The sequence below is a fragment of the Oncorhynchus kisutch genome, unplaced genomic scaffold (genome assembly GCF_002021735.2).
Source record: "Oncorhynchus kisutch isolate 150728-3 unplaced genomic scaffold, Okis_V2 Okis06b-Okis10b_hom, whole genome shotgun sequence".
Classification (NCBI taxonomy): domain Eukaryota; kingdom Metazoa; phylum Chordata; class Actinopteri; order Salmoniformes; family Salmonidae; genus Oncorhynchus; species Oncorhynchus kisutch.
This window is the reverse complement of record NW_022261983.1, coordinates 2042277-2064877: the sequence shown is the minus strand read 5'-3', so window position 1 is coordinate 2064877 and position 22601 is coordinate 2042277. Positions and strand designations below refer to the sequence as shown.

Genomic DNA, 22601 nt, shown 5'->3' with positions numbered 1-22601 from the left:
GTAACGTTACTAGCCTAGCTACATGACTTCTAGGAAGAGACCCTGCATTAACTGCTAATCATAACAACCAATGCTCCCATTCTGACCATGTAACCTCAGACAGGATGTTTAGATATGAAGTGTTTTTTTTTTTTTATTGTCATGTGCACAAGCAGTACAGTGAAACGCCTTTCTTGCAAGCTCTCCCCCACAACGCAGTAATCCTTATCAGTAGTACTATAAAATAAGAAGTAGAACAAAAACAAGAGAAATATAAATACAGCGAAGCAGTTCACACCTGCCTCTTTGGCTGACACCCACCTGCCTATTACACCACTCTCGAAAGAATCCTATATCGTTCCCACTCTCTCCAGGTTATGATTACCAGGTTAGCATGCGTGGGCAAAGAGTTCACTGCATTTACTCATGCGCCGGGAGAGCAGAAATACAGTGAAAAAACACCCACCATTATCTAAACCCAGAAATGCCTCAAAATGCCATTTACACAGTGAAAACTAATAAATTGTCTTACTACATCCCTTTATGAGGTAGGCCTGAGAATAACACAGTTACCATAGTTTATGATCGACAGCCTACTCCCACGCTCACTAGAGCAGTGTTGATTTCTCTAACCATTCAGTACCTCAATAGCTGTAATTACAGTATTAGTACATGCAATGATACGCAGCTGAGGTTAAAAAAAAGTAGGCCGACACGAGCATTCTTCCCACTGCCTCGTACACTGTGTGATTAGTTCGGAAATATGTTTCTGCTCTGATCTGGTTTCCACCATTCAACAAAAGACGAAATAGAGCTCTTCTTCAGTTTCACAAACTAAAGGGGTCTCGATTGTGATCCTTGTGGAACAACAATGGCACTTTGTTTCACAGGTGTAACTCAAACAGCAGCTAAAGATTGATAGAGACAAACAAAGGCGCTAGTGCATTACTCAGGACTCTCCTCTTCCTCCTTACCCTCTTTCAGCGTCCATTTGATAGAGCCTGATTTCTTGCTGACGGCGTGTAGGTTTCCATCCAGGGTGGACACAAAGAGCAGGCTTTCGGGGAGGGAGACGGTGCTGGCGCGGCAGAAACTCTGCAAGACAGAACACAAAATACTGTAAAAGCACATCTATAGGGGAACAGAAGATAGTCTTCTTTAGTGGTATTCAACATAAGCCAAGGGCCTAATCTTAGTATTCTCCTCTTTCAAAAAGAGTTTCATCTACAGCCAATGCAAGTACATTCTGTTGACCAAAGAGCTCTGGCCATATCAGCCCTGATATGACCATGGCCTCTATGGCTAGACACTATAATAATGGAAACTATAGCCATAGAGCCAAGGACGCATGTGTGCCGTTGTATTGTATACGTGATGAATAATGAACGGTTGGAACTAATGAAATGGTGGTATTAATGAACACGGATTCATAATCAGTTTGATCATACCTAACTATAAAATAGTCTACACTACATAGGAATACAGGCAATATGCTGCCATAGTAGAGAACCTCCTGCAGTTTATAAGGCCCCAGAGGAATGCCAATACTGAGAAGGACCGTTTCCCTCAAGGACTGCCGGGGCGGCAGGGTAGCCTAGGGTAGCCGAGTGTTGGACTAGTAACCGAAAGGTTGCAAGGATTAACTGCTGCCCCATATCGCCAAACATTACCCCCTCCCCAAACTGGCTGTGTAAAACACTTAGGAGCAGATGAGGGGTTAGGTCTCGCTACCTGCCTGCGGGGGAGTTAAGGATTCTGCATGCTTCAGTTCGTCTGTGCTCGCATAGTCCCTAACAAGACCTTCACTTCACTTGAAAAATGAGAAAAGGAGGCACGCAGAGGCCAAATCAAGCTCTGTGCCTCATATATATATATATATATATATCTTCTTTTTTTTTACATAATTGGTTGACAGTAGGTTGGGGCAGTACGTCCTGTATAAAACAAACTCACTCCTTTGACAACCTCCTTCACAATAGCTCTGCTCCGCTAAGCACAATAAGCATGAAAGCTCTGAAGACTGGAGGCTGCTTTGCAGTAAATGCTGTACGGCCACTTCAGATGTCAGATTGACCATGCAGAGCCTTTATTTGTTGTTTTCAAAAGGGAGACTGAAGAGTGGGGAGGAAGGCTAGGTAAGGGTCAGGACTGGGAGACTGAAGAGTGGGGAGGAAGGCTAGGTAAGGGTCAGGACTGGGAGACTGAAGAGTGGGGAGGAAGGCTAGGTAAGGGTCAGGACTGGGAGACTGAAGAGTGGGGAGGAAGGCTAGGTAAGGGTCAGGACTGGGAGACTGAAGAGTGGGGAGGAAGGCTAGGTAAGGGTCAGGACTGGGAGACTGAAGAGTGGGGAGGAAGGCTAGGTAAGGGTCAGGACTGGGAGACTGAAGAGTGCAGCTAGTGCACAAAGGGTGTGAGGAGGAACACGTGTGCCAAGATTTAAGAACTTCTGCAAAAGAGCCACGCTGCTGTCTGCAGAGTCACCAATATCACCATTTTGGCTCCCGAGTGGCGCAGCGGTCTAAGGCACTGCATCTCAGTGCAAGAGGTGTCATTACAGATCCTGGTTCGATGCTAGGCTGTATCACAACTGGCCGTGATTGGGAGTCCCATAGGGCGGCTCACAATTTGCCCAGTGTCGTCCAGGGTAGGCAGTCATTGTATTTGTTCTTTTCTTAACTGACTTGCCTAGTTAAATAAAGGTTACATAAAAAAATATTGGGCTGATAAAGAAAGCATGGTCGGCTTGCTTTACTGTGGAACTCAGGGAGAAATGTCTCTCTCAGTCACCGCACAGACAAAGAGTGGGCTGAGATGGACATGTGAATGTGTTTCTCTCCAGTCCTTCTCACATCACTCTCTCTGGGAGAGGGACACAAGCCCACATGGGCAGACTTTGACTGGGTTCAGTAGAAAAACATGGACAGCAATTTTGGAGAGAAGGAATGAAACAACCAAAAATGTATGCAGGCGTAAGTGGGTGTATGCCGCGCCTGAATCACTGACCACACTTTAGGCTCTGACAGAGGCCCAGTCAATCCAAGGGGGTGTTTCTTTCCTTAGAAGTCTCTGTGGTCAGTGAGTGCAAGGGATCTTTAAAAAAAAAACATCACACTGATATGCGATACGTAGTCTTCATTTTGATTTTGGCACAGGAAGAGGCCAGGTGGGAGTGTCTGTACTGTAGAGTGCTCTGGCTGCTCATGGGTTTTGACTAGATGGGATACAGCTTTTGTAAAAAAAAATAAAAAAAAAAAACTTTCCCTAGCAGGTTAGGATAATTAGCATAGCAGGTTAAGGTTAGGAAGGGTTAGGGATAGCTAAAATACACCAAAAACATATTTTGACATTCATTTCACAAAAGCTATACATCTCTTATAGCCATGACCCAGCTAAAGGAGGCAGCTAGGGCCAGAGGGATTTTAATACCTTGCATGACTTGTGTGTGTACCAACCTACTCCACTAACCCCACCCCCACTCCTCCAGCCAAACCAAAGTTAGAACAGTAGAACATAGAATTGAACATCTTAATTCAATGGGATGAAACATGCCCTCCAAAGGGCACTCAGGATAGTATAACTATTCCCTGCTGTTTCTGTTAAAGGCAGATCACTGATCTATAATTACTCCAGGACCTACCCAGCACTCAGACACTTACAAGGGAGAACTAGGCCTAAGTGCTGTTAGGCCAGAAACCAATGTGCCCCCCCCCCCCCCATCACAACCAGCAAGCCAGGGCCTGAGGAGCACATGGCATCCAGAACAAACAGAGTACACTTCAGTGAATCACCCCTGGCCTTCTATGAATCAGACAGCCTTGTAATGTTGTCTTCCTCCCAGCCGTCTACAGTCTACGAAATTGACCAGACCAAACACACTCGGCCTGCTGGAGTAACGAAAGAAAACCAAGGTTACTGTATGACGCTAGGCCTATCTGATGAAATCAAAGCAATTATAACCTAACCACTTCACTTAGGTGCTGTTTGCTAGCTACAGCTCATTTATTTAGCAGTTTATCTAAAAATGTATTTGGTATAAAAAAGAAGGAAGCGTGTGTGTTCCTGGGTTTGTTTGTTCAGTTAACCCTGCTGTAATCTTACAGTCTACACACCGGAGAGAGCTTGTGTCAATACTGGACACCTGTGGTTGTTCCCACTGGTTTATCACCTCATAAGAACAGTACCAGGAACAGAAAAACAATAACCATCAATGTCAATGTATTATTATTCATCCCCACAAACCTCCAGCCTGCTCTCAGTTTCAAAATCAACATCTCTGGAACATCTGTCAGACGGTTGGAGTTTGTGAGAAGCAGCACTCTGTTCGAAACAACGTTTAACACCTACAGGCCTAAAAGTGCATCCTTGAGACATCTGTACGCGGTTGTTAGGCTATACGGTATGATTGATAGTATAGAGGAGGGGAGTTCAGTTCTATACTGGTCTGTATCTGGGAGCGGGAGTAGAGAGAAAAGGTCATTGGAGCAGGCCCCGTTTGGTTTACATGTCCTAATGCTTTTTACCAGGGAAAGAAGTCAGACATTGCGTAACACTGCTAGGGTTACATAATGTACCCAAACTTGGCGAAACAATTCTTGGCAGGTTCCGAGCTTTCACTCTGCCTCTGCAATGAGGCCATGTTCCATTAGAGAGACAGAATGAACATGCCTAAGAGTTCTCGGGCAGTGGTATCAGGTACATGTGATTGGCAGGTTTCCCACCATCAGTCAATAGGAATCAAAGCCTTCCAGGGAAGAGGGAACACAAAGGAGGGGCAAACAAGTACTTTTTCAGTGTAATGTAATGCTACTGATGCTTAGAGCTAAAGGTCTCACTGGTAGAGACCGTTGAGAGTGTATTTTTTTAATTTTTACATTGCATCTAGGCTTAGGCCTAAATGTTCTCAACCACTACTGGAACCACTAAGAGGCACTAGCCTACAGAATTCATAGGCCTAATCAAAAAGAGAGTGAAAAACATTGACGCTAGATGCACCCTCCAGAAGGGACATGGAGAACAGAAACCAGACACGGTACAAGCTGCTTCAGAAATACTTAGTGGAACTGAATGTAGAAATTACCTTCCAACCCAAATCTGCAGGATCCCTGTTAACTGACCTGCTATATCAGAACAGACCATTGCCTTGAAGAGGTGTTATTGACAGCAAATTTGACAATTTGTACAAGGTAATTAATGCTTGACTCTATCAAGTGCTTTATCAACCTTGCCTCCATTTATTCACCTTCAATGGAACATTTCCAAAACAGTCTGAATGTTTCCTCCCATTTGTAGACTCGCTGTAGCGCTCACAGTTTGTGTGCAGGCATGAATTAAGACAGGAACTGATGATGCTCATTATCTGGTGACCACAGATCAAAATCTAAGAGGAAATGTTTTTTGAAAAGGTGAAGAAATTAAACTGACATGGTGTACAAATGGCCATGCATGACCAGGTTATGTATATTTTGTGTTGAACAACCTGCGTGTCCCATCTTGAGCATCTTGCCCTCAACACCACCTTGCATTAAATTTCACTGTGGTTTTATTTTAATTGTCTACTTGTTTTGCCCACATGCAATGCACACGTAGGCAGGTCAGATGGCCAGATATTAGTGTGTGCAGAGACTTAAAACATCAAGCATGTTTGTTTTGTGATTCCTCTGTGCATGGCCATTTTAGCTTCCTTCCACTTGTCAAAATTCAGTGGCACCGTCTCTGCACAGACCCTAATACAGCAGCACACAGTGCCTGCACAGCCATTGGCCTTGTGATAAGATAGGACGCCCACACACAGTCAAACAGAACATACACAGACTGAACACTTGTCTATACGCACATGGTAGCACGGCCTGCAAGTATAACTGGGACAATGAACCGAAAATTGTCAACACCAACCAAACCGACCACTTATCATGGACATTTTGCTGATATCATTCATTACAATAAATACCCTATAGGGGCCTACTAGAGAAATGTGAAGTTTTAAATTAAATACGTTTTCTAATATGGGTGATTGTTGATGGGAAACTGATAGCTACAACATTCAAAGTAGTAATATTAAGGGTAATAAATAAAAAATAAAAACTGACCCACATTAATGTTAACTTATAGTTCAATGTATTGTTATCATGACAATAGTCAATTTATCGTTATATGGATTTTTGCCCAGCTCTACCTACAAGTCTGACTGCAAGAGTGTGAGCACAACCAGAACAAGCATGCTGAATTACTAGGGCACTGAGTGTGTTAAACAAACATCCCTGCACTGCTATTCATAAAGCGACATGTTGGATAGCTACATTTTGAAAGCACTATCAGAATATTTTTATTTTATGTTTTAGAAAGAAACATTTAACACAGAGCAAAGGGCTTGCTCCAGCAACTAGTGAGGTGGTGGAACTTCACCTGATTGGTCTTTACTGACAGACTCTTTACATGGGGGTCTAAAGTCTAATCGTATCAATTTAGCTAGGGTCCCCAGCCTGGCTCTAATGCCTTGGCTTCATCTTATGGCATGGTTAGATTAGCCAACTAGTGTGACTTAATGGCTAGGTTGTTGAATAAATGCTGTACACTACATTATCTGTAATTTTACCCCTACTACAAAAACAGGAGACTAGCTAATACTACAGTAGCTACTTCAAGCAATTTAACAACATACTATATTAGCCTTAGCTTAGTTGGAGTCGACACTAGTTAACTAGGCATAAAATATATAACTGGTTGTTAGCTAGCCAACCAGCCAAGTATACTAGCTAACGTTAGCTAGCCTAATAACCATTTAGCCAAAAATATCAGCTAGCTAACTAGTTGTAAATATTAGCTAGGTGTTAACCACTAAACCCATTAGCTAACTAGTTAGCCAATATGTCAATTCCTCCCACTAAGGTTCAGTATCGTAAGTTAGGTTAGCTACTTACCCTTTGAAGTGGGTCAATACTACACAGTAACGTGAAAATGCACCACAATAGGGCCCGACTGCTAACCGTCCAGTCCATCATACAGTCCAGACGGGGTAGTACGAGTTACATAGAATGCAATGCGTCGATACAACCAAGTTTTAAAGAGGCATTCCCAAAGAGTTACGATATCAAAACATTTCAGTTTGTCTGTGGCGTTGCTACTCTTCTCGCTTCGGTAATCAAGTGTCTCTGGCTCTGTGCCGGTCCAACTTGCATCTTCCTGAAATGAATATGTGGGTGTTGGACTTAGATTGCGAAGTCCGAAACAGTGGAGGAGGGGGGGAAATTCTAGGATGTCTCTCCACCAATAAGTACACAGCTAGCTACCGGATATGCTTTGCATGCAAGTATAAATTCGTCGGGGGTCTTCCGGTCACATTACATCAAGCAAGAGGAACATGGAGCGTATGTCTGACGCATGGCTCAATCTGTGCAGACTAAACTCGATTTTCTTTTTTACCCATATTGTTTGATGGACGCCAGAAGATTATACATTGAAAACTGTAGTGAGTGAACGTCAACTAAATCCCTATTATGTAACTTGGCAAGGAACTCAGTAAAAAGGCCAGTAGCTAATGGCTAACTAGCTACTTACGACTCGTTCAAGGTAAGGTTCATTTATCGACATCTGGATTGACTTTAAACATCCTTGATGCTAAATCATTTCGTTAATGTTTTGATTCTATTCCCCAGGAAAGTCGGAGGCCATTACGAGCACCACAATCATGTGCGGAGACTGCGCACGTGGTCCGCAGCATGGCCCTCGAGTCCACGTTGGGACCATGGAACCCCTTGTGTTCTCTTGAGGTAGTTGCATGCAATGGCAATCCAATAACCTTAGAAAATATCCATGGTTGTATGAATGATGTTTTAACGCGTTAGACTTCTGATTGACAGTGAAGTTGACTTTTGTTGTTCTGACTCCTAACCCAGGTATGGACATCAATGTGGTTGTCTCCAGTCTTGGTGAATAACTTTGTGCTTATTTTTGCCTTTGCGACTTCAGGGAAACGTAGAGTTAATGTGGCTTGTCTTGGAGCAGGTGACGTGTAAGTGGCGCCTTTCTACGAAGGAACCCTGCATCATTCAGGTTTCCCTCAAAGACATGAAGGTGAATACTGTGATCTCGACATCTGTAGTGCAATGGGGGGTGGGTTTATGAATGATGTTTAATGCGTTAGACTTCTGATTGATGGTGAAGTTACCTTTTGTATTCTGACATAACCCATTCTCATATCAAACTGACTGACTGTTTGAAATAGTAGGCTTATTTGTGTTTTTTTTTTCTCTTCGTGGATCTAGATGCAGTCATGGGAGTCCAATGTGGTGCAAAATGAATACCATGGAGCGACTTCAACTAATACAACTCTGTTTATTGAACATTAAGTTATCCAATAAAGTCATATTTGTAGTGGACTGTTATGTTTTAATTTATATCGTAACTGTATGCACTGTCTTTGAACCAGCAGAGCCCTCTCCATGGCTCTGTAGGCCAAGCTACAGCTGCAAGAACAAATCAAAGGCTTGTTATAACTGGGGTTACTTGGCATTTCATCCCAAGTTTCTCTTTTAAATGCAACTCACATCTACTCACTAATATTTGTCATGTGTGTATTCTGAGCTTTAATCTGAATACTTGGTGATTTTGAAGTACCATTCCCTAATTTTAGAGCTACAAGGAATAAACCAGTATTGTTATAGAAAGATTAAATCAACTTTTTTTTTTAGCTCTGCATACTATTTATTCAGTGACATTTTAATGTCCCTATAACTCAAAAGCACAGTCACAATGGCCCAAACAACCACTCATTAGTTTGAATGAGCCTAGGATGAGGTACTGTTGTCAAAGCATGCCTAGTTACATGCAAGCAATGTTTTATTGATCAGAACTGTAGTGACATCGCTCAACGCAACTGAAATTCCAGTTTATATATTTTTCCCGTCACTGCAACTGTAATGATCGGTAGTGTATGAGGAAAGAACCTGTGACATGACCTCACATGACTTGACTTAGCTGTAAACATTTGACTAGAATTTCTTGTTATTCAAGTGGCACTAAAGCCTCACACACACATTTGAACAAAGTTGTGGCAAACAACCCAAATGTCACCGGTAAAAAACCATCTGCGCCAGTCATTGCTTGATATTTGAAATGGTTTATTTTTCATATGTACATAGCATGAAGTCAGGTATTTCAAGACAGGAAATTGATAAAGAAAAGCGGTCATATTTACTGAATGGCTCATGTTTCCATTGGTTGAGCGGTATGGCTAACATAAGTTATGGCTGTTTGAATCACCAGCTGCAGGCGTCTAAACATGTTCAGAATCTGAGTGTGAAAGCTGTAACGTATCCTGGCTGGTGAACGTGGTCTAAGAAAGTGGTGCTCAACGGCCGGGCCCTGGGATGTTGCTGATCAGTCCCTCCGATGGGTGTCTGACAATGGAGTAATGTAGCGCAGTGGTGCTCCAAAGAGGAAACGCATAGCTTTGGCAGCAACTAAGCATACCTTGTCCGGACCAGAATGGACCACAGGGCAGGAGCCTATCTCCTGTTTCTGTATTGTGAGACTTGCTGTACAAGTTCACCCCCTGAATAAGACACCAGATTTGCCAGTTGCTGGTACAAAAAAGGTTGAGAAACAGTTTTAAAAAGAGATGTGTGTGAAAGTGCTGCTTGGCCTATAAGACGAGACAAATGCATTTGACTGCGTTTTAAAACAGTTGATAGAAAATGAACTCCAGAAATATCTCCTGCCACTGCCAAAGTAATGACTCGATTCAATCAGATCAAGCATTTACCAGGGTTAGATGACACCCGCAAAGCTAATGTTTTGGAGGTGTAACTGTTGAAGCTGTGAAATCGGTGAGCAGCTGCTCTTGTGATCATTGTCACAAAGCCACACCGGCCCACACATTAGAAGTTCAGAATGAGAAAGTATAGTCTATATAGAAAATGACACTCAAATTGAAAATCATTCAAAAAAAAAACTAACAGCCTAATTAAGGTGTAGAAAACATCTCACATTCCAATGTTGGAACTTGTAAGCAGGTCTGCATAGGATTTCTCTTAATGCGACTCAAAACACAATGGTAATGTCTGCTTTAGGTAGAATTCCAGAAGCCGCTTGTGGATTTGACTGCTCTAATGCAGTTCCACCAGCAAAACAACCATTATGCAGATGTCGCCTAAAGCGGATCTGATTGAATCGAGCCCTAGGTCAGCAGTCTATTAGGGTCCTTTATATTTGACCCAGTTAGGGAACTGCCTGCTTTACATGTACAGGTACATTCATTAGGCCTTCGGTCTACACTCTACACACCTCTTTTGACATCATAGCTGTAAGACTTGTGACAATACATAGATTTATGGTTGGTATTTGTACACCTCGTCAACAATGTGGTTTGACTTCAGAATGGCTGAGGCAATGGTGGACAGAAGACACTGAAGGCCCTATGCATTTGATGAAAGCTCCCAAGCTATACAGTCAGTAACTACTATATATAGCCTTCATCTGTGACTTACTCGGGTTTCATACCCATGCCACAAGAGTGTGAGCACGCTGAGCTAAAGCATAGACATCTTGAGGATCCAACACACATTTTCAGGTCTCAGGCAAGGGTATTCATCCCAGGCTATTCAGTAACTACCACATGCCTGCCTTCTGCAGTTTGAGTTGTTTTGGGGGTAGGATGGTATTGTTGATCGATGCACAGTGGCGTTGACCTGTTTGCATAAGGAATGCCACGCTATGGATAGGGAGGGGGCGGAGAAAGGGATAGACATTGTCTCACAATGCCCATATGTGCATTAGATGATGAAGCATGTGACAAATCACACACACAGCCTTCTCTCTATGACCATCTACACCCATTCTTTTTTCATGGGTTTCGGGTCTGAAAGTCAATGGAAAAAGAAATGCAGGGCATATCATGGAATTCGATTAGTACACACACTTTTCATGTTCATCTATGACGTTTGGTGTAGCTGCTGTATATCACAGGTAGTGTGGTTCTTCAGTTTACACTGCATGGCAATTTGTCTGACCACACACACACTTACAATCCAAATGCTCTGTGAATCCATGACCTGTCTGACACCGTCCTCAGATTAATATTCCCTCAAACCAATGATGCAGTATTTCCCAGCCAAGTGAGAAGTAAGCAGGCTGTCTCTCTCCATCTCTCTGCCTTTCTTCACTTCCTGGTAGAGGATCCACAGTCTGGAGTGGCTGTGGGATTGGCCCACTGTCCTGAGGGAAGGAAAGTAAGCCCCGCCCACTGCGACGCTGGCACCAGTGGTTACTGGGATGTCAGGTCGCCAGTGACTTATCCTTAGCAACACCCCAGAAACGGAGAGTCTTGTTGTCTTCACACGTCAAAGAGTTCAGGCTCCGAGAGGTCTGGGTCCCTCAAGGCATCGGTCGATGTTGTCACAGTAGCCAGGTTGGCATTAGAACGGGTGTCCATGGCAGAGTGCATGATGGGTAGCCAGAGGTCATCCATGTTTGGCATCACAAATATTTTCTGTGAGAACAAAAATGAGAACTTGAGTAACTAGGAGTAAAACAGAAAACACTTCAAGCTAAAGGTGTGCCACAAATATTTATTACATTTATGATAAGCCTTTTGTCTGTATGTTTGACAAGAACACAAATCTTAGTTTATCACTTGAATGCTGAACGAGGTGCTTTGGTCTAGCTGGTATCACAAAATAGCAATTTATAGTAGTTATACAGTATGTGTTTCTGTGAAAACAACAAACAGGCCTCAACACCAGTTACAGCAGAAAGGCAGATTTCGGACAAAAACCCAGGAGACTGCAGTCAATCTTATTCTGTGTGATTGGATTTGGGGATTGTCTGGAGTCTGGTATTTTTGGGAAGCCATACATAGTCACTCACAACTGATGTGTGCGTACTTCTGTGCCTGAGTGTGTGTGGTAAGGATAATAATAATGTAGCGAAGTCTCAAACAGGGATACATGTAATTCTACTTCGTAGCCTGGCAGAATAACTGAGTTGTGAACAGGTGTGCCTCAGGGCAGAGTTCTAGGAGCAGCCTGATCATTATATGAAGACAGAGAGCCACAAGCATACTGTCTTTGAAGTACAGCTTGGTGGGATGCTGTAAATACATCACACACCACTCTTATGTTGTCCCAGTCCCATCATTGTCTAACACTGGGAAGACATTCACTTTGTTGACAAGGGAAGAGATGCAAAGCTAAGAGAAATTGAAAGCTTTCGATACATATTGAACAAAAGATACATTCATGTGATGATATGATTAATCAAATTGTATTAACAAATAGTTAGGGGGACTTAGATCTTTCTGACCAGGAAAGACTATAGAGCCCAGAGATGTTCCCAGGCAGATCCCATGTTCAGGAAAAGCTCAGTCAAAGCTCCTGGATTTCAGATCACACAATACAGTTATTACATAATCCAAGTAGAGAGCTGTTAATGCTCTACTCTCCCTGGTCTCAGCGTACCTGAAACTCCTGATCCAGTTTCTTCTCGATCCAGTCGGTGACGTGGGCCAGCGTGACCTCCCTCTCACCCAGCTTGGGCCGGGCTTTCAGCTCCAAGTGGGGGGGATTCCTGAAGCCATACCTGGACGGGGAAGGTTCCCTATGTTACACCCATTGGCTTACTGTATCCTAATATCCTGGGGAAGGTTTCTCTTATACCCGTTGAACTAGTAAGCTACTAGTCTTCCTTTTTATAATGCTTTGACTCCTCTACTTCATATTACCAGCAGAGGACATGTGGGCTACTGTGTCAACAAGCCAGGCTAAGCCCTTCTGTATCTCTATAGCTGAATAACATGCATATTCACACTGGATATTCAATATTCAGACCTTACCCCTGGAGCGGAATGTACCAAATTCTGTCTGCGGGGGTAGGTGCTAAGTATACTGTATGAGGGTGATGGGGCGTTCTATATCCTAATGGTGGGGGGAGGTGGTATGTAACTGTATGAAGGTATTGTGACGTACCATTATCCTGTCAGTGAGGGGAGGTGGGATGGATGGAACGTACCATATCCTGTCGGTGGGTGGGGGTGGTATGTTGACAGCCAGCATCCCGCGGCACTCCAGCACCTCCACGGTGAGAAGCAGTGGCGTGTTGGACACCTCCTCGATCTTCTTCTTGATAAACTCTGTCTCCGTGGCCTTCTGGAAGTACTTAGACTTGGCGATCTTGTCCACAAACCTCATGATCTTACTGGGCCGGTGGCCTCCGACGAAACTGTGAGGGAAGAGGAGGAGATGAAGTAATAGGAGGAAGAAGAAGGAGAGAGAGGAGATGGAGAACGAGGGAGAGGAGGGGAAGTGAAGGAGGTGAAAGAGGTGTCGGAAAAGGAAGAGGAGGGAGTGAGTCAGCATCATCAGATATTCATTAGTCTCTCCCTCCACCCACTATACAGGGCAGTGAGTGGGTACATTCTGTCACTCTGGGCCGGAAAGCAGTTCCTGCCTGTATCTGTTTGTGGCACTTAGGACAATACCTTAAACCGGGCTGTAAAATAAAGTATAACCAACAATTGCTGCACGATTATTAGCCTGCATAATTGACTGTGTTCTCTGTTTCTTCTTCATTGTAATATAACACACAAATGGAAACAGAGACAGACACGGCCTGATGCTAATGATGTTCTCACCCCTCCGCCCCCAGCATGTCCATGGGGATTTCTGGGGGATCCTCTTCGTCAGACGATCCAGCACTGGAGGACTCTTCGTCACTATCTGCCAGGCAGTAGGCCCGAGGTCTGGGCCTTTACACACACAAAACATGAGAACAAAGGGGATGAGTATTAGTCAGCTTTAAGAAATGGAAGTGGAAAACAGATGAAAATTAGTATGAGCAATTGTCTGTTGTTATTGGGGAGCGGTGTTGGCAGCATTTGTGCCTAGGAAGCCCTCAGCAAATCCAGTCTGGACACAGCAGTTCGTTCCAACGGTCAAAGCTGACACTCCTTCAGTACTGAACGGGGACTAACATTTACCCTAGACTAAAGCCTAAAGGACTCCCATGTGGTACAGCATGAGAAGTCATGTTTCTGCTCACAAGGCCATGCCCACTGTTTGCAGAGGGAGTTTCTTCCCTTTTCGTCAAAACAAGTACACTCCAAAGAGGATTCGCTGAGCAGCTCAAAGACTATCATCAAATCCCTTATTAAACATTCCCAGAACGATTGATCCCTCAGAGGCCTTGGCTGGGAAATAGCCTGGTCAGTGGTCACCAACCGGTTGATCACGATCGACTGGTCGATCTCCAAGGCATTCCTAGTAGATCACCAAACATTTCTGTAAAAAAAAACAATAATAAAGCCTTGTGTTCCTTTTTTTCCCGTTTCACTGTTGGTGGTAGGTGCACTTGATTCAGCATCATTAGTTGCACCAGGAAGGCAGTGTTCCCATTCTTTTACAATTTCATGCATCTGAAGGTAGAACTCAGACAACACAGCAGGCCCAAAAAGCAAATCAAGTGCACCTATAGGCCTACCACTGGCCAATCAGGTAGCTCAGACCACCGTGTGTGCACAGTTTCCTCGAGCCATAGATGGTAAAAAGAAGCCCAGAATGCACAGTAAAGTTGATACTGTGAGATTTCAAAAAGTTTACGAATAAAGCAAAGAGCTGCTGTTTTTGTGAGCAAGTTTATGTTTAAGTTGTCATTCAGCACCGTCAACACTTTAACCAATAAAATGTGCGTTCTCCCTACTTCCACTAAAACTAGCACTGCAGCTGCATTGAAGGAGTAGTCGATAGCAGAGTGCTCAGATAAGCTTGCATTGCTATTACCAGTGTGATCATATACCTAAATGTTTTAAATATCATTTCAAAATGGTCTGAGAAGAACAACATTGGCAGGGCAATTCAAGCATAGCAATATGCAATGATAATGTGTTGGGCCTATAGCCTACTGCACAAACCTCATTGTTACAGAACTGTTTGTAATGGGCTTACGTTTAAGTCATGTTTGAGCTGTAGATATCGGCTTGCATTTTGACTCAGAAAGTGATCTCGACTCAGAAAAGGTTGGTGATCACTGCCATAGAAGATGGCAAGACAGCACAAACAGATCTGGTACCAGACTCATTCCTTGCCGGGGCTTTTAAAGGATCAACTGGCTTGCAGGGAAGCTGATTCCATGAGACAAAAGAGGGTGAAATATGAAAAGAGAAAAAAAGAGGGATGATTTCAGTATACCAGGCAGAAAGAAATCTTTCCCAAACTCACCAGCAATAAGACACATCCACCGAGGTCAGAGGTAGAATCCAGAGAGAGAGGGAATAAAGGAATGAAAGAAGAAAAAAATTTGCAAATGTGACAGTTAACAATGCCTCTCTCATTCAAACGCAGTGTTTTCAATCCTGTTCATGTGATGCAGGTTTTTGGTCCAGCCCAGCACTAACACACCTATTCTTGAATCATGTGTGTTGATGTGGGCTGGAACAAAAGCCTGCATATCCTATGAGCGTAGAACAACACTGAACAGACCCTATCAATTCAGCCATTAGCACATGCTCAAAGCCATGCTGTTGATCCTAGATTTACAGCAATTTTTTTTAACTTCTCATTACCCCCTCCCAGCATCATTATCCCCTCCCAGCATCATTATCCCCTCCCAGCATCATTATCCCCTCCCAGCATCCACTAATTGACTAATAGCATTTTGGAAGTCAAACAAAACACGTTAACAGTTCCAGATGAAGTCAGGCAGTGAATGGAGCCAATAAGTATTTAGAAAAGGTGTTGCTAAGTCACTCTGTTCAGTATCATACATCCTGAATGCCACTAATTCCTCACATGTGATTGCCTACATAACCAAAGAGGTGCACATACTTTAAAGTACTATATAAGTCAGTACTTGATTTTAAGATTTATAATATCTCCCTGAGTGCTCTTTTTTAACCACATATGTAAATAGAACATTTTAAATACCACATATCTCTATGTCCTTACCCCTCGCTCCCCCAGCCCCATCTCCCTCCTATCTACTCACCCCTCACTCCCCTGCTCCCCCAGCCCCATCTCCCTCCTATCTACTCACCCCTCACTCCCCTGCTCCCCCAGCCCCTCTCCCTCCTTCCTACTCACCCCTCTCTCCCCTGCTCCCCCAGCCCCATCTCCCTCCTATCTACTCACCCCTCCCTCTCCTGCTCCCCCAGCCCCATCTCCCTCCTATCTACTCACTTCTCCCTCTCTGCTCCCCCAGCCCCATCTCCCTCCTATCTACTCACCCCTCACTCCCCTGCTCCTCCAGCCCCATCTCCCTCCTATCTACTCACCCCTCACTCCCCTGCTCCTCCAGCCCCATCTCCCTCCTATCTACTCACCCTTCACTCCCCTGCTCCCCCAGCCCCTCTCCCTCCTTCCTACTCACCCCTCCCTCCCCTGCTCCCCCAGCCCCATCTCCCTCCTATCTACTCACCCCTCACTCCCCTGCTCCCCCAGCCCCATCTCCCTCCTATCTACTCACCCCTCTCTCCCCTGCTCCCCCAGGCCCATCTCCCTCCTATCTACTCACCCCTCACTCCCCCAGCCCCATCTCCCTCCTATCTACTCACCCCTCCCTCCCCTTCTCCCCCAGCCCCATCTCCCTCCTATCTACTCACCCCTCTCTCCCCTGCTCCTCCAGCCCCATCTCCCTCCTATCTACTCACCCCTCACTCTCCTGCTCCTCCAGCCCCCCTCCCTCCTATCTACTCACCCCTCACTCCCCTGCTCCCCCAGCCCCATCTCCCTCCTTCCTACTCACCCCTCACTCCCCTGCTCCTCCAGCCCCATCTCCCTCCTATCTACTCACCCCTCACTCTCCTGCTCCTCCAGCCCCTCTCCCTCCTATCTACTCACCCCTCTCTCCCCTGCTCCCCCAGCCCCATCTCCCTCCTATCTACTCACCCCTCACTCTCCTGCTCCTCCAGCCCCTCTCCCTCCTATCTACTCACCCCTCTCTCCCCTGCTCCCCCAGCCCCATCTCCCTCCTATCTACTCACCCCTCACTCCCCTGCTCCCCCAGCCCCTCTCCCTCCTTCCTACTCACCCCTCTCTCCCCTGCTCCCCCAGCCCCATCTCCCTCCTTCCTACTCACCCCTCACTCCCCTGCTCCCCCAGCCCCATCTCCCTCCTTCCTACTCACCCCTCACTCCCCTGCTCCCCCAGCCCCATCTCCCTCCTATCTACTCACCCCTCTCTCCCCTGCTCCCCCAGCCCCATCTCCCTCCTATCTACTCACCCCTCTTTCCCCTGCTCCCCCAGCCCCTCTCCCTCCTTCCTACTCACCCCTCTCTCCCCTGCTCCCCCAGCCCCATCTCCCTCCTATCTACTCACCCCTCTCTCCCCTGCTCCTCCAGCCCCTCTCCCTCCTTCCTACTCACCCCTCTCTCCCCTGCTCCCCCAGCCCCATCTCCCTCCTATCTACTCACCCCTCACTCCCGTGCTTCCCCAGCCCCTCTCCTTCCTTCCTTCCTACTCACCCCTCTCTCCCCTGCTCCCCCAGCCCCTCTCCCTCCTCCATACTCACCCCTCTTTCCCCTGCTCCTCCAGCCCCTCTCCCTCCGCCATACTCACCCCTCTCTCCTCTGCTCCCCAAGTCCCTCCTCCATACTCACCCATCTTTCCCATGCTGCCCCAGCCCCTCTCCCTCCTTCCTTCCTACTCACCCCTCTCTCCCCTGCTCCCCCAGCCCCTCTCCCTCCTCCATACTCACCCCTCTTTCCCCTGCTCCTCCAGCCCCTCTCCCATACTCACCCCTCTTTCCCCTACTCCCCCAGCCCCTCTCCCTCTTCCATACTCACCCCTCTCTCCCCTGCTCCCCCAGCCCCTCTCCCTCCTCCATACTCACCCCTCTTTCCCCTGCTCCCCCAGCCCCTCTCCCTCCTCCATACTCACCCCTCTTTCCCCTGCTCCCCCAGCCCCTCTCCCTCCTCCATACTCACCCCTCTTTCCCCTGCTCCCCCAGCCCCTCTCCCTCCTCCATACTCACCCCTCTTTCCCCTGCTCCCCCAGCCCCTCTCCCTCCTCCATACTCACCCCTCTTTCTCCTGCTCCCCCAGCCCCTCTCCCTCCTCCATACTCACCCCTCTTTCCCCTGCTCCCCCAGCCCCTCTCCCTCCTCCATACTCACCCCTCTTTCCCCTGCTCCCCCAGCCCCTCTCCCTCCTCCATACTCACCCCTCTTTCCCCTGCTCCCCCAGCCACTCTACCTCCTCCATACTCACCCCTCTTTCCCCTGCTCCCCCAGCCCCTCTCCTTCCTTCCCCAGACGGGCCAAGTTCATCTTGGTCTCCAGGGTCATGATGAAGGAACCAGTGTAGGATACCTCAAGATCAAACCACAGACCTAGAACGTGTAGGGAGTGAGAGAAAGAGAGAGAAAGAGAGAAAGGGATAAAAGAGGGATGGTAAATCATTACTAACATACCATCGTTGGCACATTGGACGGCAATAGTGGAATAATGAGGCAGAACTGTTTTCACACCTCCCTGCAATGAAAACGTTCTCCACCGTTGAGGATGCAGCCAACAAACTACATAGCCATATCAGATTAGTTACTACAAAAGCACAAAAATGTATAGCTAATGCTGACGGTATATAAAAGCTCTTGGTCCTATGTGTAAGTGGATAAGTCACTCATCCACTGTGAGCCTGAGGCAAAGAGCAGTAAGAGATCCCTTAGTTTTATCCCACCTGGACTACTGCCCAGTTATATGGTCAAGTAAAGCAAAGAAGAATATAGGCAAATTACAGTTGGCCCAGAATAGAGCAGCACGGCTGGCCCTTAAATGTAGACGGAGGGACAATATCAATAACCTGTATGTCAGTCTCTCCTGGCTCAAAGTAGAGGAGAGATTGACTGCATCCCTACTTTTCTTTGTGAGAGGTGTGTTGAATGCACCAAACTGTCTGTTCAAACGGCTAACACACAGCTCAGACTCCCATGCATACCCCACAAGGAATGCCACCAGGGGTCTCTTCACAGTCCCCAAGTACAGAACAGACTCTGGGAAATGCACAGTGCTACATAGAGCCATGACAACATGGAACTCTTCCACATCAAGTAACTCAATCGAGCCGTAAAATCAGATTGAAAAAACCCCAGATAAAACAACAACTCACAGCACAACGTGGACTGTGAAGAGACACTTACACACACACACACACACAATGCAATATTGTGGTATAGTGTATTTTATATTGTAAATGTTGTATAATAGAGTCATAATGTATTGTGTTATTGATGATGTAGGCTGTTGTTGTGTTTTGCTGGGATGTAATTGTTTTAACACTGTTTAGACCCCAGGAAGAGTAGCTGCTAATCTCTCTCTCACTCTGGTCAAAATGTTGTAACGTATAGACGCTCCGTCGCTCTGTTTGCTTGAAGTTTGTAGCGGCCTTAAGCAGCATCACATCTGCCTTTGGGGCACTCTGGTCGCTAGCAGCCCCTGGTGGGAGCACACATGAACAACAACTTGAATACTAAGTTCTTATGTTACCCAGTGTTTGATGCAATTTCAAGATCATTCATTCAGCATTGTTTGCTTTGGCCCTGTATTAGTACTATTGTAAAACTCAGTTAAACATTGCATGTCTCTAAAGTACAAATGCTAAGGTTGTTTTTGTAGACTAACCAGAAGTTACCCGCCGGACTCCTAATTGCAGTGAAGCCACATGCTGTGTCTGACTGGTAGGGAGAGGAATGATCCTCTAGTAAACACACCAAAAGGTCAACACTAGGGCAGCCTCACCTCTGATTGGCTCAGAAGCTGGCTAACTCACCAGGCTTCTTCCTGGTTTTGGGTGGGAAAGGTCAGAACCCAGCAGCGTTTTTTGGTGTGTGTGTGTGTCACGTCTCTATACGGGGAGGAAATATCAACACGTTTACTCTTCATCTCTCTCTCTCTCCAAACTCTCTCTCTCTCTCCAGACTCTCTCTCTCTCTCTCCAGACTCTCTCTCTCTCTCTCCAGACTCTCTCTCTCTCTCCAGACTCTCTCTCTCTCTCTCCAGACTCTCTCTCTCTCTAGACTCTCTCTCTCTCTCTCCAGACTCTCTCTCTCTCTCTCCAGACTCTCTCTCTCTCTCTCCAGACTCTCTCTCTCTCTCTCTCTCCAGACTCTCTCTCTCTCTCTCTCTCTCTCCAGACTCTCTCTCTCTCTCTCTCTCTCTCCAGACTCTTTCTCTCTCTCTCCAGACTCTCTCTCTCTCTCTCTCTCCAGACTCTCTCTCTCTCTCTCCAGACTCTCTCTCTCTCTCTCTCTCCAGACTCTCTCTCTCTCTCTCTCCAGACTCTCTCTCTCTCTCTCTCTCTCTCTCTCCAGACTCTTTCTCTCTCTCTCCAGACTCCTCTCTCTCTCTCTCTCCAGACTCTCTCTCTCTCTCTCCAGACTCTCTCTCTCTCTCTCTCCCAGACTCTCTCTCTCTCTCTCCAGACTCTCTCTCTCTCTCTCCTCTCTCCAGACTCTTTCTCTCTCTCCAGACTCTCTCTCTCTCTCTCTCAGACTCTCTCTCTCTCTCTCCAGACTCTCTCTCTCTCCAGACTCTCTCTCTCTCCAGACTCTCTCTCTCTCTCTCTCTCTCCAGACTCTTCTCTCTCTCTCCAGACTCTCTCTCTCTCTCTCTCTCTCTCTCTCTCTCCAGACTCCTCTCTCTCTCTCTCCAGACCTCTCTCTCTCTCTCTCTCTCCAGACTCTCTCTCTCTCCAGACTCTCTCCAGACTCTCTCTCTCTCCAGACTCTCTCTCTCTCCAGACTCTCTCTCTCTCCAGACTCTCTCTCTCCCCAGACTCTCTCTCCAAACACTCTCTCCAGACTCTCTCTCCAAACACTCTCTATCCCACACAATGAAAGTGGGGAGGGATTTCTGTGACTAAATCTCTGGAAACTCTTCAGATGATAACGGTTATAAAACCATTAACTTATATCAGCTTCATCATCCTCCTGGAATAGAGGAGCACAGGGCTGCCGAGCAGTAATCCCCATAGGGCTCATTATGTGCAAGCATCTAGCTGATAATGCCTGGGGGGAAAGCCCATGGGAACTGTGTTGTATAGGACACTGTGCAATAAATCACTCTCTGGACTGATGAGCTTATGGGAAAGGGGATACCTATTCAGTTGTACAACTGAATGCATTCAACCGAAATGTGTCTTCTGCATTTAACCCAACCCCTTTGAATCAGAGCGGTGTGGGGGTCTACCTTAATCGACATCATCGGCGCCCAGGGAGCAGTTGTTGTTGGCGGTTAACTGCCTTGCTCAGGGGCATTCAAACCAGCAAACTTTCGTTTACTGGCCCAACGCTCTTAACCACTAGGCTACCGGATGCTTCTACTGTAGCAAGACAGCAGAGCAGTGTTTCCAAACTCAGTCATGGGGACCCGAAGGGGTGCACGTTTTGGTTTTTGCCCTAACACTACACAGCTGATTCAAATAATCAACTCATCATCAAGCTTTGATGATTTGAAATCAGCTGTGTTGTGCTAGGCACCCCTTGTGGTCCCCAGGAATGAGTTTGGGAAACGCTGCAGTAGAGCCTTAGGAGTTTAACCCTTAACCTTGAATATGGAAAGCTTCCCAAATCCTTTAAAGGCCCAATGCAGCCTATTTTTAAATCTCAATATCAAATCATTTCTGGGTAAATATTAAGTACCTTACTGTGATTGTTTAGAATTAAAATGGTCCACAAAAAAAACAATTTTTGTCAAAAAAAGCAATAATTTTACTAGGACTGTCTGGGAGTGTTCTGAATGGGGAGGGAAAACTGAAAACTAGCTGGTATTGTCAGAGAGGTTTAGAACTCTTTGTTTTTGGTCTATTAAAACTTATACCGCCTGTTGATTTCACCAGGTAAGCCAAAACTCCATTAAAGTGTTAGTTTCATCAGCTGTTGTACAATATGACACAAAACCAAGGAACATTTTTGACTGCACTGGGCCTTTATGGAGAAGTGGACCGTTAAAGCGAGACAGTGAGACATTCAAGCTTAGCAATGAAAGGTTTTTCAGGTAAAACATGGAAAACAGACTTAACCACACACTCCCAACTGTATCCCCTACATCAGAATATAGTTAAATGACTGGATCAATATTGTCACGTTCGTCATAACAAGGAGACCAAGGCGCAGCGTGATACGAATACATACTTCTTTTAATAAACGAAGAACACTTAAACTAACAAAATAACAAAACGACCATGACGCTATATAAACCGAGTGCTGACAGGAAACTACACATAGACAATAACCCACCAAAATCCCCAAGGAATATGGCTACTTCAATACGGTCCCCAATCAGAGACAATGATAAACAGCTGCCTCTGATTGAGAACCAATCTAGGCAACCATAGACATATAAAACACCTAGACATACAAAAACCCCTAGACATACAAAAACCCCTAGACATACAAAAACCCCTAGACATACAAAAACCCCTAGACATACAAAAACCCCTAGACATACAAAAAACCCTAGACATACAAAAACTAAACAAATCCCCCATGTCACACCCTGACCTAACCAAAATAATAAAGAAAACAAAGATAACTAAGGTCAGGGCGTGACAAATATGACCTCCCACTCTCCTCACGAGCCTCCCACTTCTCCCCCTCATCCCCTCCCAAAGTCAGACATTTCAATGCAGGAATGAATGTGCCTCG

The 22601-nt window shown here is 45.8% G+C and overlaps 1 protein-coding gene, 1 long non-coding RNA gene and 1 other non-coding gene across 3 annotated transcripts in view; 2 read left to right on the top strand and 1 right to left on the bottom strand.

Moving 5' to 3' along the window:
* The first annotated feature begins 7323 nt into the window (after positions 1–7323).
* Positions 7324–8665, top strand: LOC116359908 (uncharacterized). The gene is made up of 4 exons (XR_004206804.1): positions 7324–7545; positions 7632–7745; positions 7945–8049; positions 8241–8665. It is a non-coding gene; the product is annotated as an uncharacterized LOC116359908 (long non-coding RNA).
* LOC116360035 (small nucleolar RNA SNORA50) lies at positions 8385–8526 on the top strand. The gene has a single exon (XR_004206877.1). It is a non-coding gene; the product is annotated as a small nucleolar RNA SNORA50 (small nucleolar RNA).
* A 413-nt stretch (positions 8666–9078) lies between the features above and the next one.
* LOC109881299 (testis-expressed protein 2) overlaps positions 9079–22601 on the bottom strand; it is a 41471-nt gene continuing 27948 nt past the window's right edge. The window contains exons 9-13 of the mRNA XM_031813851.1: positions 18170–18290; positions 13604–13711; positions 12982–13191; positions 12432–12552; positions 9079–11464 (exon numbers count right to left, since the gene is read on the bottom strand). Coding sequence (XP_031669711.1) covers positions 11309–11464; positions 12432–12552; positions 12982–13191; positions 13604–13711; positions 18170–18290 — 716 coding nt within the window. The 3' untranslated portion in view covers positions 9079–11308. The remainder of the gene's footprint in view (positions 11465–12431; positions 12553–12981; positions 13192–13603; positions 13712–18169; positions 18291–22601) is intronic.